Source organism: Oncorhynchus keta, chromosome 29 (genome assembly GCF_023373465.1).
Source record: "Oncorhynchus keta strain PuntledgeMale-10-30-2019 chromosome 29, Oket_V2, whole genome shotgun sequence".
Lineage (NCBI taxonomy): Eukaryota > Metazoa > Chordata > Actinopteri > Salmoniformes > Salmonidae > Oncorhynchus > Oncorhynchus keta.
The window spans coordinates 26,308,320-26,325,550 of record NC_068449.1 but is presented as its reverse complement, the minus strand read 5'-3'; the positions used below and the strand labels follow the sequence as shown (position 1 = coordinate 26,325,550).

The 17,231-nt window shown below is 44.5% G+C and overlaps 1 protein-coding gene across 3 annotated transcripts in view; it reads left to right on the top strand.

Annotated features, from left to right (window-relative positions):
- LOC118362622 (leucine-rich repeat and immunoglobulin-like domain-containing nogo receptor-interacting protein 2) overlaps positions 1-15,333 on the top strand; it is a 41,843-nt gene extending 26,510 nt beyond the window's left edge. For all 3 annotated transcript variants that reach the window (XM_035743115.2, XM_052486340.1, XM_035743116.2), the window contains exon 2: positions 12,159-15,333. In XM_035743115.2, coding sequence (XP_035599008.1) covers positions 12,230-14,065 — 1,836 coding nt within the window. In that variant the 5' untranslated portion in view covers positions 12,159-12,229 and the 3' untranslated portion in view covers positions 14,066-15,333. The remainder of the gene's footprint in view (positions 1-12,158) is intronic.
- The last annotated feature ends 1,898 nt before the right edge of the window (positions 15,334-17,231 follow it).

Below are 17,231 nucleotides of genomic sequence, written 5' to 3'. Positions count from 1 at the left end.
ACGGTCTCTGTATGAATCAATACTCTGTGTGGTTTTAGAAAGCTGGTGAAACTTTGGGTGTGGCATCTATTTAAAGATGAGCCTCAAGTGGGTTAGAAAGAAAGTGAGCTCTATGAAACAGTGACGGTATACAACATGAAAAATGGATGAGTTCTACCTTCTGAGACTAAAATTAGAGAGAAACCTAATACGCAGAGTGTCCTTCAAGTAACACTTGATTTAAAAGCAACAAGCTGGATGTGAAAAAAATGTGGCATTCAACAGAACACCCGGACAAGATTGGTGGGAAAATATAGTGCCAGTCGACACACCAGTGAAAATCGGATGATCTCTGTTGCTGGAACCTAAGCTACCATTGAAATAAAAACACCATCTTTTCAACCATACATTACACGCAGCCTGATTTATTTGTATCATTATTGTAACTGCTCTCTCAAGAGAATATAAATAGCAAAACTATCATGCAAGCACCCTGTATGGTCAAATCAAATCAAATCAAATGTATTTATATAGCCCTTCGTACATCAGCTGATATCTCAAAGTGCTGTACAGAAACCCAGCCTAAAACCCCAAACAGCAAGCAATGCAGGTGTAGAAGCACGGTGGCTAGGAAAAACTCCCTAGAAAGGCCAAAACCTAGGAAGAAACCTAGAGAGGAACCAGGCTATGTGGGGTGGCCAGTCCTCTTCTGGCTGTGCCGGGTGGAGATTATAACAGAACATGGCCAAGATGTTCAAATGTTCATAAATGACCAGCATGGTCGAATAATAACAAGGCAGAACAGTTGAAACTGGAGCAGCAGCACAGTCAGGTGGACTGGGGACAGCAAGGAGTCATCATGTCAGGTAGTCCTGGGGCATGGTCCTAGGGCTCAGGTCAGTTGAAACTGGAGCAGCAGCATGGCCAGGTGGACTGGGGACAGCAAGGAGTTATCATGTCAGGTAGTCCTGGGGCATGGTCCTAGGGCTCAGGTCAGTTGAAACTGGAGCAGCAGCATGGCCAGGTGGACTGGGGACAGCAAGGAGTCATCATGTCAGGTAGTCCTGGGGCATGGTCCTAGGGCTCAGGTCCTCCGAGAGAGAGAAAGAAAGAAGGAGAGAATTAGAGAACGCACACTTAGATTCACACAGGACACCGAATAGGACAGGAGAAGTACTCCAGATATAACAAACTGACCCTAGCCCCCGACACAAACTACTGCAGCATAAATACTGGAGGCTGAGACAGGAGGGGTCAGGAGACACTGTGGCCCCATCTGAGGACACCCCCGGACAGGGCCAAACAGGAAGGATATAACCCCACCCACTTTGCCAAAGCACAGCCCCCACACCACTAGAGGGATATCTTCAACCACCAACTTACCATCCTGAGACAAGGCTGAGTATAGCCCACAAAGATCTCCGCCACGGCACAACCCAAGGGGGGGGGGGGGCGCCAACCCAGACAGGATGACCACAACAGTGAATCAACCCACTCAGGTGATGCACCCCCTGCAGGGACGGCATGAGAGAGCCCCAGTAAGCCAGTGACTCATGGTCTACTGCATCATATAATTACTTGCATCAGGCTTGCATCAGGTGAGTAGGACATGCTCCATGTCGACCTGTGCTGGTAGACTAGACTTAAACATCTATGAGCACTTGTGAATATTTTGCAGTGCTTGTGTATGTGTAATGCTTTGCTTTTGAGCATAAAATTCCCTTTTAAGTCCATTTGCTCATAACCCTTGATCACCCATCCCCTAAGGAAAACAACAACAGACAAATATTTGGTTTGTGTCTTTGAATCCAAAAACTAGGGGCACTGTAAGCCATCTGCAACAGACCTTGTAACCCACAGTGCTGTATGAGAGAGAGAAAGAGAGAGAGAGAGACTGCTGAGTCTACAACAGTGCTTGAGAGCATGCAGGTCTAGTGGTGCAGAAAGGAGCTGTTTAATTGGCCAAGTTCAGAATGCACAAACACTAATTAGCACAGAAGCGTACAGATCAACTGCGAAATCTCAACAGCCTCATGATAACCTGGATGACATTTGCACTCTGCAGGACATTAAATTGCTGTTTGCAATTTCCGAAGCAATCATATTTTGGTATAATGGCGCCGGAGGGTATGGCTGCCATTTTACAGGATCCTAACCAACTGTCCTATTTTGTTTGTTTCTTCGCGTTGTTTGTAACTCATTTTGTACATAATGTTGCTGCTACCATCTCTTATAACCGAAAAAAGCTTCTGGACATCAGAACAGCGATTACTCACCTCGAACTGGACGAAGATGTTTAATGAGCCCGACGCAAAGGATATACTGCTTTGTCAAGACAAGGCCCAAATCCCCGTCACAGCGTGAAGAAAAGATGTAGGAAAAGGGGGAGGAGGGCGGGGTGCCTTGTAAGAATTTGCCGACGAATTGGTAAACCACCACTTCCCTACGTATTATTGGCCAATGTGCAATCATTGGAAAACAAACTGGACGATCTACCCCCAAGCCTGGTATGGCAACTCCTAAACATCTGACCGTAAGGCGCTACACAAGGGAGTGTGTACGGCCCAGTACATCACTGGGAACAAGTTTCCAGAACCTACAGTATATACTAGGCGCTGTCAGAGGAAGGCTCAAATAATTGTCAAAGACTCCAGTCACGCAAGTCTGTTCTCTCTCTCCTACTGCACGGTACCGGAGCGTCAAGTCTAGGACCAAAATGCTCCTTAACAGCTTCTTCCCCCAAGCCATAAAACTGCTGAACAACTAATCAAATGGCCACCCGGACTATTTTACATTGACCCCCTGTCCCCACTGTCCCCCATAGGTTTTTCCACTGCTGCTACTCGCTGTATCCCGCACATTGACTCGGTACCGGTACCCCTGTATATAGCCTCATCATTCTTATGTCATTTTGTTGTATCAAATAAATCACTTTAGTTTATTTAGTAAATATTTTCATAACTCTATTTCTTGAACTGCATTGTTGGTTAAGGGCTTGTAAGTAAGCATTTCACGGTAAGGTCTACCTACACCTGTTGTATTCGGCGCATGTGACAAATAAAAATTGGATTTGATTTGATGTCTGGAATGTGGTCTCATACACAAGCACAAATACCTATATATACTGTACAATCTGGGTTTTTTATGCTTGCATTGTCTCTGCAGAATATATATTGCATGGATAGTAGGTTCCACTATATTGGTGACCATTCTAATAAACAGTTAAAACACATTAAATGATCTAAAACAGTTGTTAAATTACAGTTGAACAGTTAAATCACAGTTGTTAAATTAATCTAAATGCTCAGTAATTGGTTAGTAAATGTGTGCAGTTCATCTCTATTATACAGTAAGTGAACACAAAATATTATTATGTCTAACCCAATGACGTCTCACTCCAAGTCAGCAAGGCAAATGTGTGTTATCATGCAGAACATGTAATGGGTTCTGCTCAAGTCGCTGCGCTAAATGCATACATGTGAATTCTCTCATGTGCAATCATCTCATTCTGAGACTTGACTGTGCATAAATATTGTGTGCTCTGTAGTATGTGACCACAATAATTGTGGGGCAAATGTAAGAAAATAAATAGCGAAAGCAGGGGTTTAACCAAATATAAAAGCTTTTCATAACTACAGTCCAGACCAAAACTATACACACTAAATATACAAAAGTATGTGGACACCACTTCAAATTGGTGAATTTGGCTATTTCAGCCACACCCGTTGCTGACAGGTGTATAGAATCGAGCGCACAGCCATGCAATCTCCATAGACAAACATTGGCAGTAGAATGGCCTTACTGAAGAGCTAAGTGACTTTCAACGTGGCACTGTCATTTTTATTTATTTCACCTTTATTTAACCAGGTAGGCCAGTTGAGAACAAGTTCTCATTACAACTGCGACCTGGTCAAGATAAAACAAAGCAGTGAGACAAAAACAACACAGAGTTACACATGGGATAAACAATCGGACAGTCAATAACACAATAGAAAAATCTGTATACAGTGTGTGCAAATGAAGTAAGGAGGTAAGGCAATAAATACGCCAATAGTGGCGAAGTAATTACAATTTAGCAATTTACACTGGAGTGATATATGTGCAAACGAGGTTGTGCAAGTAGAATTACTAGTGTGCAAAAGAGCAGAAAAACAAAACAAATATGGGGATGAGGTAGGTAGTTGGTTGGATGGGCTATTTACAGATGAGCTGTGTCCAGTTGCAGCAATCGATAAGCTGCTCTGACAGCTGACGCTTAAAGTTAGTGAGGGAGATATAAGTCTCCAACTTCAGGGATTTTTGCAATTCGTTTCAGTCATTGGCAGCAGAGAACTGGAAGGAAAGGTGGCTAAAGGAGGTGTTGGCTTTGGGGGTGACCAGTGAAATATACCTGCTGGAGCGCGTGCTACGGGTGAGTGTTGCTATGGTGGCCAGTGAGCTGAGATAAGGTGGAGCTTTACCAAGCAAATACTTATAGATGACATGGAGCCTGTGGGTTTGGCAACAAATATGCAGTGAGGACCAGCCAACGAGAGCATACAGGTCGCAGTGGTGGTAGTATATGGGGCTTTGGTGACAAAACGGATGGCACTGTGATAGACTGCATCCAATTTGCTGAGTAGAGTGTTGGAGGCTATTTTGTAAATCACATCGCCGAAGTCAAGGGTCGGTAGGATAGTCAGTTTTACAAGGGTATGTTTGGCAGCATGAGTGAAGGATGCTTTGTTGCGAAATAGGAAGCCGATTTTAGATTTAACTTTGGATTGGAGATGCTTAATGTGAGTCTGGAAGGAGAGTTTACACCTAGGTATTTGTAGTTGTCCACATATTCTACGTCAGAACCGTCCAGAGTAGTGATGCGAGTCGGGCGGGTGGGTGCGGGCAGCGATTGGTTCAAGAGCATTTAAGGACAGTTGGAGGCCACAGAAGGAGTGTTATATGGCATTGAAGCTCGTTTGGAGGTACAGTGTCCAAAGAAGTCATAGAAGTTCGTCAAATTTATTCTATTCTAAAGCTGCCCTGGTCACTGTAAGTGCTGTTATTGTGAAGTGGAAACATCTAGGGTCAACAATAGCTCATCTGTGAAGTAGTAGGCCGCACATGCTCACAGAACTAGACTGCAGAGTGCTGAAGCACGTGGCGTCGTAAAAATCATCTGTCCTCGGTTGCAACACTCACTAACGTGTTCCAAACTGCCTCTGGAAGCAACATCAGCACAAGAACTGTTCGTCAGGAGCTTTATGAAATGGGTTTCCATGGCTGAGCAGCTAAACACAAGCCTAAGATCACCATGCACAATGCTAAGTGTCGGCTGGAGTGGTATAAAGCTCTCCGCCATTGGACTCTGGAGCAGTGTAAACGCGTTTTCTGGAGTGATGAATCCCGCTTAAGCATCTGGCAGGCCGACAGACATTTATGGGTTTGGTGGATGCCAACAGAGTTGCCACATAGCGAGGTCCATACAGCGGTCCATACAGAAATGGTTTGTCGAGATTGGTGTGGAAGAACTTGACTGGACTGCGCAGAGCCCTGACCTCAACCCCATCAAACACCTTTTGGATGAATTGGATCGCCGACTGCCAGCCAGGCCTAAACGCCCAACATTTGTGCCCGGCCAAACTAATGCTCTTGTGGCTGTATGGAAACAAGTCCCCGCAGCAATGTTCCAGCATCTAGCGGAAAGCCTTCCAAGAAGAGTGGAGGCTATTATAGCAGCAAAGAGGGGAACAACTACATATTAATGCCCATGATTTTGGAATGAGATGTTTGATGAGCTGGAGTCCACATACTTTTGGCCATGAAATGTACTTTGGACTTCACTTTTTGTAAATGCAACAAAGAAGTGCTTCTGTCTGTAGAGAATGCAATTCTCCCAATGCTTGTGTGTACATTTATTTACATCAATGACAGAGTGGGTAGAATAACATCATAGATGAAACATGCACCACACTTCTGTCTGTAATACTAGTATCAAAGACACACTTAGCAATATGACATCATCATTTAACGGGATGAGCAACAAAAACAAACTTAAAATCTGCCAAGACTGTCACTATTGGCTCTTCCCGATTTGCGCCCTCTCTGGAGGCATGCCCACAATGTGAAGCGCCAACAGTGTCAGTCTTTAAATTGTATTATTGTGGTTCTCTGTAAGCAGGAAATCGCCCTACTGTGCATGATAATACCACATTGCTGCATATATCATGCAAGGCAGAACATGGGTCTAATAAATACCCTCCAGCAAGTCCGAGGCACGCAAGTTACATCTATACGGGTACAAGGCGAGACCCAGATGCAGACACGGAAGGCAGATGGTTTGAGTCTTTGATATGTATTATAATCCAAAAGGGTAGGCAAGGGAATGGTCGTGGACAGGTGAAAGGTCAAAACCAGTTCAGAGTCCAGGAGGTACAAAGCGGCAGGCAGGTTCGAGGTCAAGCCAGACAGAATGGTCAGGCAGTCCAGAAACAGGGGTCAAAACCGGGAGGACTAGCAAAAAGAGAATAGAAAAATCAGGAGCACAAGAAAAACATGCTGGTTGTCTTGAACACACAAGACGAACTGGCACAGAGAGACAGGAAACAACAGGGATAAATACCCTGGGGAAAATAAGTGGAGACAATCACAAGGACAGGGGAAACAGATCAGGGCGTGACAATTCCAAAATAATGGCTTGTAAATCAATAATTAAACATGGCTGGTGAACATTCATTCTAATTAAATAATTGGGATCTCCCTGTGCTCTCATGCATTGTACACTTGTGTCAGAAAAAGAGAAAACACAACCACTAATTGGCTGGTCATGTAACTGATCTGGAATTGAGTGGATATGGATTGATAACAACAGAAAATGGAGAGGCGGTTCTGAGAGTAAATCAAATCAAGTCAAAATGTATTGGTCACATACACCATTTAGCAGATGTTATAGCGGGTGCGAAACGCTTGTGTTACTAGCTCCTAACAGCGTAGTAAAATGTCAAACAAGTACACAATAATAAATAATAAAAATCGAGAAACGAGACATCAAGAATGTCAGATCAAATCCAGTTAGCAAACCAAATAACACTGTGCCAGTCATCCAAATACAATCTATGCGTATATACACCAACATACACTGCTCAAAAAAATAAAGGGAACACTAAAATAACACATCCTAGATCTGAATGATCTGAATGAATGAAATATTCTTATTAAATATTATTAAATATTATTATTTATTTTCTTTACATAGTTGAATGTGCTGTGACAACAAAATCACACAAAACTGATCAATGGAAATCAAATTTATCAACCCATGGAGGTCTGGATTTGGAGTCACACTCAAAATAAAATTAAGTGGAAAACCACATTACAGGCTGATCCAACTTTGATGTAATGTCCTTAAAACAAGTCAAAATGAGGCTCAGTAGTGTGTGTGGCCTCCACGTGCCTGTATGACCTCCCTACAACGCCTGGGCATGCTCCTGATGAGGTGGCGGATGGTCTCCTGAGGGATCTCCTCCCAGACCTGGACTAAAGCATCCGCCAACTCCTGGACAGTCTGTGGTGCAACGTGGCGTTGGTGGATGGAGCGAGACATGATGTCCCAGATGTGCTCAATTGGATTCAGGTCTGGGGAACGGGCGGGCCAGTCCATAGCATCAATGCCTTCCTCTTGCAGGAACTGCTGACACACTCCAGCCACATGAGGTCTAGCATTGTCTTGCATTAGGAGTAACCCAGGGCCAACCGCACCAGCATATGGTCTCACAAGGGGTCTGAGGATCTCATCTCGGTACCTAATGGCAGTCAGGCTACCTCTGGCGTGCACATGGAGGACTGTGCGGCCCCCCAAAGAAATGCCACTCCATACCATGACTGACCCACCGCCAAACCGGTCATGCTGGAGGATGTTGCAGGCAGCAGAACGTTCTCCACGGCGTCTCCAGACTCTGTCACGTCTGTCACATGCGCTCAGTGTGAACCTGCTTTCATCTGTGAAGAGCACAGGGCGCCAGTGCCGAATTTGCCAATCTTGTTGTTCTCTGGCAAATGCCAAACGTCCTGCACGGTGTTGGGCTGTAAGCACAACCCCCACCTGTGGACGTCGGGCCCTCATACCACCCTCATGGGGTCTGTTTCTGACCGTTTGAGCAGACACATGCACATTTGTGGCCTGCTGGAGGTAATTTTGCAGGGCTCTGGCAGTGCTCCTCCTGCTCCTCCTTGCACAAAGGCTGAGGTAGCGATCCTGCTGCTGGGTTGTTGCCCTCCTACGGCCTCCTCCACGTCTCCTGATGTACTGGCCTGTCTCCTGGTAGCGCCTCCATGCTCTGGACACTACTCTGACAGACACAGCAAACCTTCTTGCCACAGCTTGCATTGATGTGCCATCCTGGATGAGCTGCACTCCCTGAGCCACTTGTGTGGGTTGTAGACTCCGTCTCATGCTACCACTAGATTGAAAGCACCGCCAGCATTCAAAAGTGACCAAAACATCAGCCATGAAGCATAGGAACTGAGAAGTGGTCTGTGGTCACCACCTGCAGGACCACTCCTTATTGGGGGTGTCTTGCTAATTGCCTATAATTTCCACCTGTTGTCTATTCCATTTGCACAACAGCATGTGAAATTTATTGTAAATCAGTGTTGCTTCCTAAGTGGACAGTTTGATTTCACAGAAGTGTGATTGACTTGGAGTTACATTGTGTTGTTTAAGTGTTCCCTTTATGTTTTTGAGCAGTGTATATAGTAAGAATGATACTACAGCAGTATATATACAGTTGAAGTCAGATGTTTACATACACCTTAGCCAAATACATTTAAACTCTGTTTTTCACAATTCCTGACATTTAATCCTAGTACAAATGCCCTGTCTTAGGTCAGTTAGGATCACCACTTTATTTTAAGAATTTTAAGAACAATTGTTGGAAAAATTACATATTACAAAAATGACTGTATATATACAGTTAAAGTCGGAAGTTTACATACACTTAAGTTGGAGTCATTAAAACTTGTTTTTCAACCATTCCACAAATGTCTTGTTAACAAACCATAGTTTTGGCAAGTCGGTTAGGACATCTACTTTGTGCATGACACAAGTAATTTTTCCAACGATTGTCTACAGACAGATTATTTCACTTATAATTCACTGTATCACAATTCCAGTGGGTCAGAACTTTACAAACTAAGTTGACTGTGCATTTAAACAGCTTGGAAAATTCCAGAAAATTATGTCATGGCTTTAGAAGCTTCTGATAGGCCAATTGACATGTTTTGAGTCAATTGAAGGTGTACCTGTGGATGTATTTCAAGGTCTACCTTCAATGCCACGAGTGTGCAAAGCTGTCGTTATAAGGTACAGTGTGGCTCCTTTGAAGAATCTCAAATATAAAATATATTTTGATTTTTTTAACACTTTTTTGGTTACCACATAATTCCATATGTGTTATTTCATAGTTTTGATGTCTTCACTATTATTCTACAATCTAAAAAAAAAGAAAAACCCTTGAATGAGTAGGTGGTCCAAACTTTGGAATGCTACTGTATATATATATTACAGTGAGCTATGTCAAGAATCCAGTATATAAACACACAGTGTGTATAAGCAGTGTAACAAAAAGGTAATGTATAGTAGTAGATATATTACAATGAACTACAGTATGTGAAGAACACAGTATATTAATACACAGTATTCATATATCTCTTTATACATATTCAGTATGTCTTATATTGAGTTTGTATGAATACTGAAAAATGTAACAATTGAAAGTAAAGCAAGTGAATATGTAAGATTAAACTAAGTGAACATGAGTTGTCTCTCTGAACAATAACACAGTCATTGAGTGTGCACTCATATAGTATAATTTTAAAAGTTTAAAAGTCTCCTTTTATTTGAACTTGTGTTGCTGGTATAAACTACAAACTCAGCAGGCAAATTTGTCTTTTACCCAATCTAGCACAGGCTTTTTTCATAATTTCTTATATTTCCTGTTTATTTTGTCTCTCTCTCTCTTCCTCTCTCCCACCGTGACTCATGCGTCTACCCTAGGCTCTCATTCGCCTGTCAGATTTTCTACAGTTTAACTGCATATCAAATCCAACTGCGTCTCTTATCCTAAAAAGCTCTATACCCTGTAGGTCTGCACTTCTGAATGACCCCTCACCCTTCTCTTCTTATCCAGACTTCTCAGGGTTGTTCTCCATTGTCCAACAATTCTAGTGGTCCAAAGTGGCAACAAACATTCTGGCATAGTTTCAAGGGAGTAAGGATGTGCCAGACCAGACCAAGCACACTGGCATCCTGTCAGAAAGACTGACTAATTGACATACTGTACAGACCAATAGATACACCAGCAGAGAGACAGATAGACAGGTAACTTGATAGACTGATAGAAACAGATACAGACACAGACTTAGTCTCACTGACAGATTGTCGGAAAGACTGATTGGCACACAAACAGACACACACTCACATACAGAAACAGACAGACATTTAGATATTTAGACAGACAGACATTTAGACAGACATTTAGACATTTAGACAGACATTTAGACAGACAGACATTTAGACAGACAGACATTTAGACAGACATTTAGACAGACATTTAGACAGACATTTAGACAGACATTTAGACAGACAGACAGACAGACAGACAGACAGACAGACAGACAGACAGACAGACAGACAGACAGACAGACAGACAGACAGACACCCGATAGGTAAAGGCAGAGGGATAAGAAGACCCAGACCCAGACAGGCTTGAAGAAAGGCAGATAGATACCCAGAGATACTTAACAGACCAGCAGACGGGTAGGCAATCAGACAGCTCGACAAATAACCAAGCAGGCTGACAGTTTCGAGACACTGTAACCTCGACGCTTGCGTGTTAATGAAGCAGAGATTGTAAATATATTCAATGCATGTTTTGCGCAGACCTTGAGAATATTAAAAAACGAGTCCTCTTTTTTTCATTAATTTGATTGGCAGACCACATAGAGCGGATGGGAGGGAGGGTTTGTGGTTGCTATGGCAACGGCCTGCTCTTTGTAAAAGGCTACATTCCTGGTATCTGATGTGTCTGTGTCACAATCGATAAAACACAGCCCGTGGGGATGGGAGAATATAGAGAATGGGGCTTCTTCCAGGGCAATGACGGCGAGAGAGAGAAAAGGTGTGAGGAAGATGTGTGAGAAGGGAGGACCAGAGGACAAGAGAACAGTAGAGTAGCAGAAGCAAAGAGAGAAAGAGAGACAGAAAGACAGATAGATACTGAAGAGAACGAGATATATAATAAGGGAGAGCGAAAGGGTGGGAAAGAGAGAAAGATGGTAGTGAAGACACCAGAGTGCAGCTCTTCAGAGTCGGGGAGAGGGATGAGTGCTGTGTGTGTTTTTGCGTGTGTGCATGACGTGCGTATGTGCGTACTCACCCCATCTTTTCAGTGAATGTGTCACTCACCTCAGCGGAAATGTGCACGTATGTCTGTCTTTGTGCTTACCATCTGCTCACCTCGACATGGTTTTGTGTTAGTTTATTATTTTTCAATTGTAACAGGACATAATAACCGGAGTAGGATCCATAATAGGCAAGGTTTATAGAATACACAACAGATGCATTCAGGCAAACGTCTCAGACCTTCTACTATGCCAACAACCTGTTGACCAGGAGGCATTTTCTTCCCTATCCTTCTATTTTCTTCCTGTGGGAACAGAGCAGCCCCTGGTTCAACTCCCGTCTCCCGCCTCCTTGCATATCCAATAGGGTCTCTGCCTCGTCTCTGAGGTGCGACCAGGGTCAGTCCTGGCCACAAGCATTGTAACAATGTGCTCCTGTTTTTTTGTTACATGACAGATACCATGTCCTATTCTGATGCAGCTGAACGTCATAGCACATTTTTCAATTAAGCATATTGCTTTGTGTCAATGCACTTGATTTGAATTTCATTTGACAAAAATCTGTTGATAAAGGAAAAAAGTGTTGATAGTGTGATAGGAAAGAAAGTGTTAGAAAGGATGGAGTGAGAGCAAGAGATGGGAAAAAGATGAAGAGTGACGGAAGGTGGCGGGAAAGAAAGCAGCAGGGGGAAAGCTTTGTTGGCAGTAAAGCTTTTTTTTATAAAAAAACAGTGCTATTTTGCATGAAAATTAATATTAGATATTCTAATGTGCTGCTCTTTGTGTGTGTTTTTGTGCTGCAGGGCTGTACCGTGATGGTGGTCTGCATGGATACCAAGCTGTGCCGTGACAGAGGGCAGCGTGGGTAAAAGTCATGCGGCGCTCTGCCCTGTACCACTGCTACCCTCTTCTGGGCGGGGCTGTACTGCTCTTGCTGGTTAGCTGCGTCCTGGGTTGCCCCGCTCGCTGCGACTGCTCCGCCCAGACCAAGTCAGTCAGCTGCCACCGCAAAAGACTGCCTACCATCCCCGAGGGCATCCCCATTGAGACTCGGCTTCTGGATCTGAGCAAGAACAAACTGCGGAGCATTACACCGGACAACTTCTCCTCCTTTCTACAGCTCGAGGATCTAGACCTCAGCGATAACCTGATAGGCGTGGTCGAACCGGGTTCCTTCAAATTTCAGCTTTCCCTGCGCTCGCTGAACTTCCACAGCAACCTCCTCCAGCTGGTCCCCGCCGGTGTGCTCTCTGGCCTGGCCAACCTCACCAGTCTGGACCTCAGCCACAACCGGTTGGTGGTGCTGCTGGACCACGGCTTCCAGGACCTTCGGAGGCTGATGTCTCTGGAGGTAGGTGACAATGAGCTGGTGTTCATCTCCCAGAGGGCCTTTACTGGCCTGCTGGGCCTACAGAGCCTCACCCTGGAGCGCTGCAACCTGACTGTTGTGCCCACTGATGCCCTGGGGCACCTACACAGCCTGGTGGAACTCCGCCTGCGCCACCTGGGCATTGGTGCCCTGAAGCCCTACTCCTTCAAAAGACTTCCCCACCTTCGCCACCTGGAGATTGACTACTGGCCCTGGCTGGAAGTCTTCCCCGCTCTGTCGCTACACGGTCTCAACCTCACCACACTCACCGTCACCAACACTAACCTGTCCTCTTTTCCCGGCCCTGCTCTACGCAACCTGCCCTACCTCACGCACCTAAACTTATCCTTCTGCCGCATCCAGCACATCCAGCAAGGGGTGCTAGACAAGCTTCCGCGACTGCAGGAGTTGCACCTGCGAGGGGCTCAGCTGGCTTACATTGAACCCCTGGCCTTCCTGGCACTACCAAACCTGCGCATGTTGGATGTGTCGCACAACCAGCTGGACTCTGTGGAGCAAGCTGTGTTTGCTTCCCCTGACAGCCTGCATACGCTGCTTATGGGGGGGAACCCTCTGGTGTGCGACTGCCGGCTCCTATGGCTGCTGAGTGGCCGGAAGCCACCCTTGCTGCAGCTCCCTGACCCCCAGCCCGAGTGCAGTGCCCCTGAGCGCATCCGTGGGAAACCCTTGCGGGACCTCAAGGAGCCGCTGGTGTCACGGTATGTGACCTGCACCAAGCCACGGATCGGGCCCAACACCACCCAGCTGCTGCTGACAGAAGAGGGGCAGCCTGTCTGGCTCAACTGCATAGCAGACGGGGCTCCACGGCCATCCATGGCCTGGGTGACGCCACACAGACGCTATGTCACAGCCAAAAGCACCGGGAGGGTGACAGTCCATACCAACGGCACCCTGGAGATTAAGGCTGCGGAGCTGCACGACAATGGTGTGTACCTGTGTGTGGCCAGTAATGCGGCGGGCAATGCCAGCATGTCAGCCTCGCTGGCTGTGAAGAGCCTGGGCATCAGCGATAGATCGCTCTACACCAACAAGAGCGGACTCCTGGCGGACTCCAACGGGACCTGGGCCAACGGCACCCTCCTGTACAATATGACAAACCCCATAGACCTGAAGACCATCATCATCTCCACAGCCATGGGCTGCCTGTCTTTCCTGGGCGTGGTCATCTTCTGTTTCCTCCTCCTGTTTGCATGGAGTCGTGGGAAGGGAAGGCACAAGAGCAACTTCGACATTGAGTACGTTCCCCGCAAATCGAATGGGACAGCAGCGGAGGCAAATGAAACAAGCGGGCCCAGACGAGTCAACATGAAAATGATTTAAATTTACAAACACATATGATAGTAACAAACAAAATACAGTGCATATCATTTTTAAAGTTTTCTTTGATACAGTGGAGTTGTGAAAATGAAAGTGATGTACCGATATAGTGGTGTATGAAGGTGATCTAGTGATTCAGTGGACATGTTGATATAATAGTGATCTATGATACTGTGGTATTGTTTATATAAAATGATGTTATCATACAATACACTGGATATAATACTATATAGCCCACATATCAATGAGAGCGAGGCAGTGATACAGCGCAGAGCCTGTGCTACGCTGGTGATGTGATGACTAATGATGTTGTAGACTCGGCGTGACACCAAGGTGAGAAAGGAAGTCTCTGGGAGTGACAAGGGAGAAGTTGAGATGACAGTGGAGCTGTCATTGCTCTGTCATGTCTGGAGAAAATTGTGTCTAATAACCATCTAAGCAGCAGGTGTGTTTGTTGAGTAAAATGTAGTGTTACGTATGTTTGTATGCACATGCAAATCACTACGAACAATATCCAAGAGACCTGCTTCATAAATATTTTCAAGTAGGCCATTGTTCCTCTTTGTACCACCTCAAGATATGCATAGCGGGATTTTGGCAACTCGAGCTTCAACTCAAGAAAAATGTATACACACGATATTTACAACTTCAAGTGGGATTTCAGCTAAAAGCACTAGATTCTAGTGACTAGAAGAACTCAAGGTATCTTCCTGCTGAAGAAATAGTAGCAGCTGAAAATTTTGGTTATTGCTTGGAAAAAAACACAGAAGATAAATATCTTATGTTAAATCCCCTTTTATTACATTATAAATCAATTGCAGATTTTCCTGCCAGCAAAATCCCCTGATGTAATGTAAAATAAACAGTCAGTGACTAGACTAGACACTAGCAAAGATTTACTGGCCAATGTCCCCTTTGAACAGGACAAATCTCAGCCTGGTGAGTTATGGGTTGTATTGTATCCCCTCTCATTTTCTTTGGCCCCAATGCTTCAAGCTGGCATGTCCTGAGGCCTCTCTTGGGTTAAAATGGGTTTCTGGGTATTTCATTGATGGCATTTGAAAGTTGTGGTGTTTTTGTGGAAATGTTTTAACTGTTGAAAATAAATGTGTATTAAAAGAATAACATTAAGGGCAACTCTTTGTAAAAGCGGGGATTTAGGTGTCAACATGTGTGATCCAGTTGTGATACAATGTTAAAGGTTGTTTAAATGTTTTCATATGATAAATTTATGGGTATATTTTCAAACGGAAATAAATCGTAATCATACAGCTTCATGTGGTCATTAATATTTTGTCATTTCCAAGACATATCAGTACTTTCATTTTTACTTGACGTCATAGGCCTAAACTGTATGATAGTGTAATAGCGAACCAAAGATGTGCAGACTCCTTCGCTAAATGTAAACTAGAAACTAACACGTGGTGTGTTGTTGCAAGGGTATAGATAGTTTGTTGTAGTGGTCCTATGACGCAGGCCAAGGAAAGATGACAAATGGGTATATATTGTTTTCCCACCAGATGTTTAATTCAGCGCTCTTCTAAAACCACACCGAATATACCCAACGACCCTGAATCTCTCCGTCTCCTGAAACTCAGATAAATGCAGCTCCTGCTGACGTTTTCATTCAGCTCCCTTCTCTTTACAGAGATCTGTTAAAGCACTTGATGCTATCACGTTAATGGTTAAAAGTTGATCTATCTTTGGAGAATGCACACAGGGAATATTCAAGAAGACAAGATCAAAGTCCCACCTATCTGATTTTTATCACTTGTGTTGCGGTTGTTTCTCCACAGAGTGCTCCAGTAAAGAATAGGGAGAAATATCACATGGATGATATGACTGTCTCCTATCCGTAGGCCATTTCTCTTAGATGAAGAGGATTTACTAATCAGTGCTTTAATGATTGGTGCTAACACAGGCGCCTAAGCATCTGTGAATCATTTGAGATGCTCTGCTTTGTGATCTGGAGAGGAAACATTATGTTATTAGCTTTATTTTATGCCTGTAATTAAACTTGGTGTCTCTACATGGATTATAGCAAACATATTGTGCCAGCAGTAAAATAAATTTAATTGAAAATAATGCAGGGAAACGTTCCAACCGCTTCTTAAAATGTTTCTATAAAGAGACAGACCAAATAATATCCCCTACAACACAAATGGCATCCATTCTGATAATCGCACAGCAGCCAGGAAGAATTACATCCTCATCTCTACTTAGAATGAGGCCCCAAGCACACCATTAGCTTGAGCATCCTGCTTAACCTCACACGGGTCTAGACCACTAACCTCACTGCTTCCCTTTGCAATTCACCATTAAAACAAGGCAAGTGTCAGTAAGACGCACACTGTGAAAGATGAGAGAAATAAAAAGATCGAAGCGCATCGCATCATACATTGACGTTGTTATATCAGAATATGGATTCACATCCGAGGAAAGCACTGGAGGGAGAGTCCACTATGACGTCATCAAGCCCGGGTTCTTACACCTTGAGCACATTAAATCAGGATGATTTCCCCCTCACTAATTACCTTGGGCTCCGAGACTTTAGGACCCCATTGAGTGTCACTATGAATACTGAGAGAGAGGAGAGACAGAGAGAGAGAGGGGGGGTAGAGAGAGGTAGAGATGGTAGCACGGGAGGCTACTGAGGGGAGGACGATTCATAATAATGAATGGAATGGTATCAATGTTCCAGCCATTACTATGAGCCCGTCCTCCCCAATTAAGGTGCCACTAGCTACCTGTGGATGGTAGGGCTAGCCGTAAAGCTATGGTGTTGCAGGGGACTACAATCATCTTAGGGATGAACACGCCCTGGCCGTGTGAGAACACAATCCTGTAGGCAACTGAACAACGGGCCGTATTTAGATAGGCATCATAGAGCGATAGCTATTAGATCAATTGGATATACACTGAGGGTACAAAACATTAAGAAAACCTTCCTAATATTGAGTTGCACCCCAACCCCCCTTTTGCCCTCATACCAGCCTTAATTTGGGCATAGACTTTACAAGGTGTCCAAAGCGTTCCACAGCGATGCTGGCGCATGTTGACTTCCCACAGTTGTGTCATGTTGGCTGGATGTCCTTTGGGTGGTGGATCATTCTTGATACACACAGAAAACTGTTGTGTGTGAAAAACCCAGCAGCGTTGCAGTTCTTGA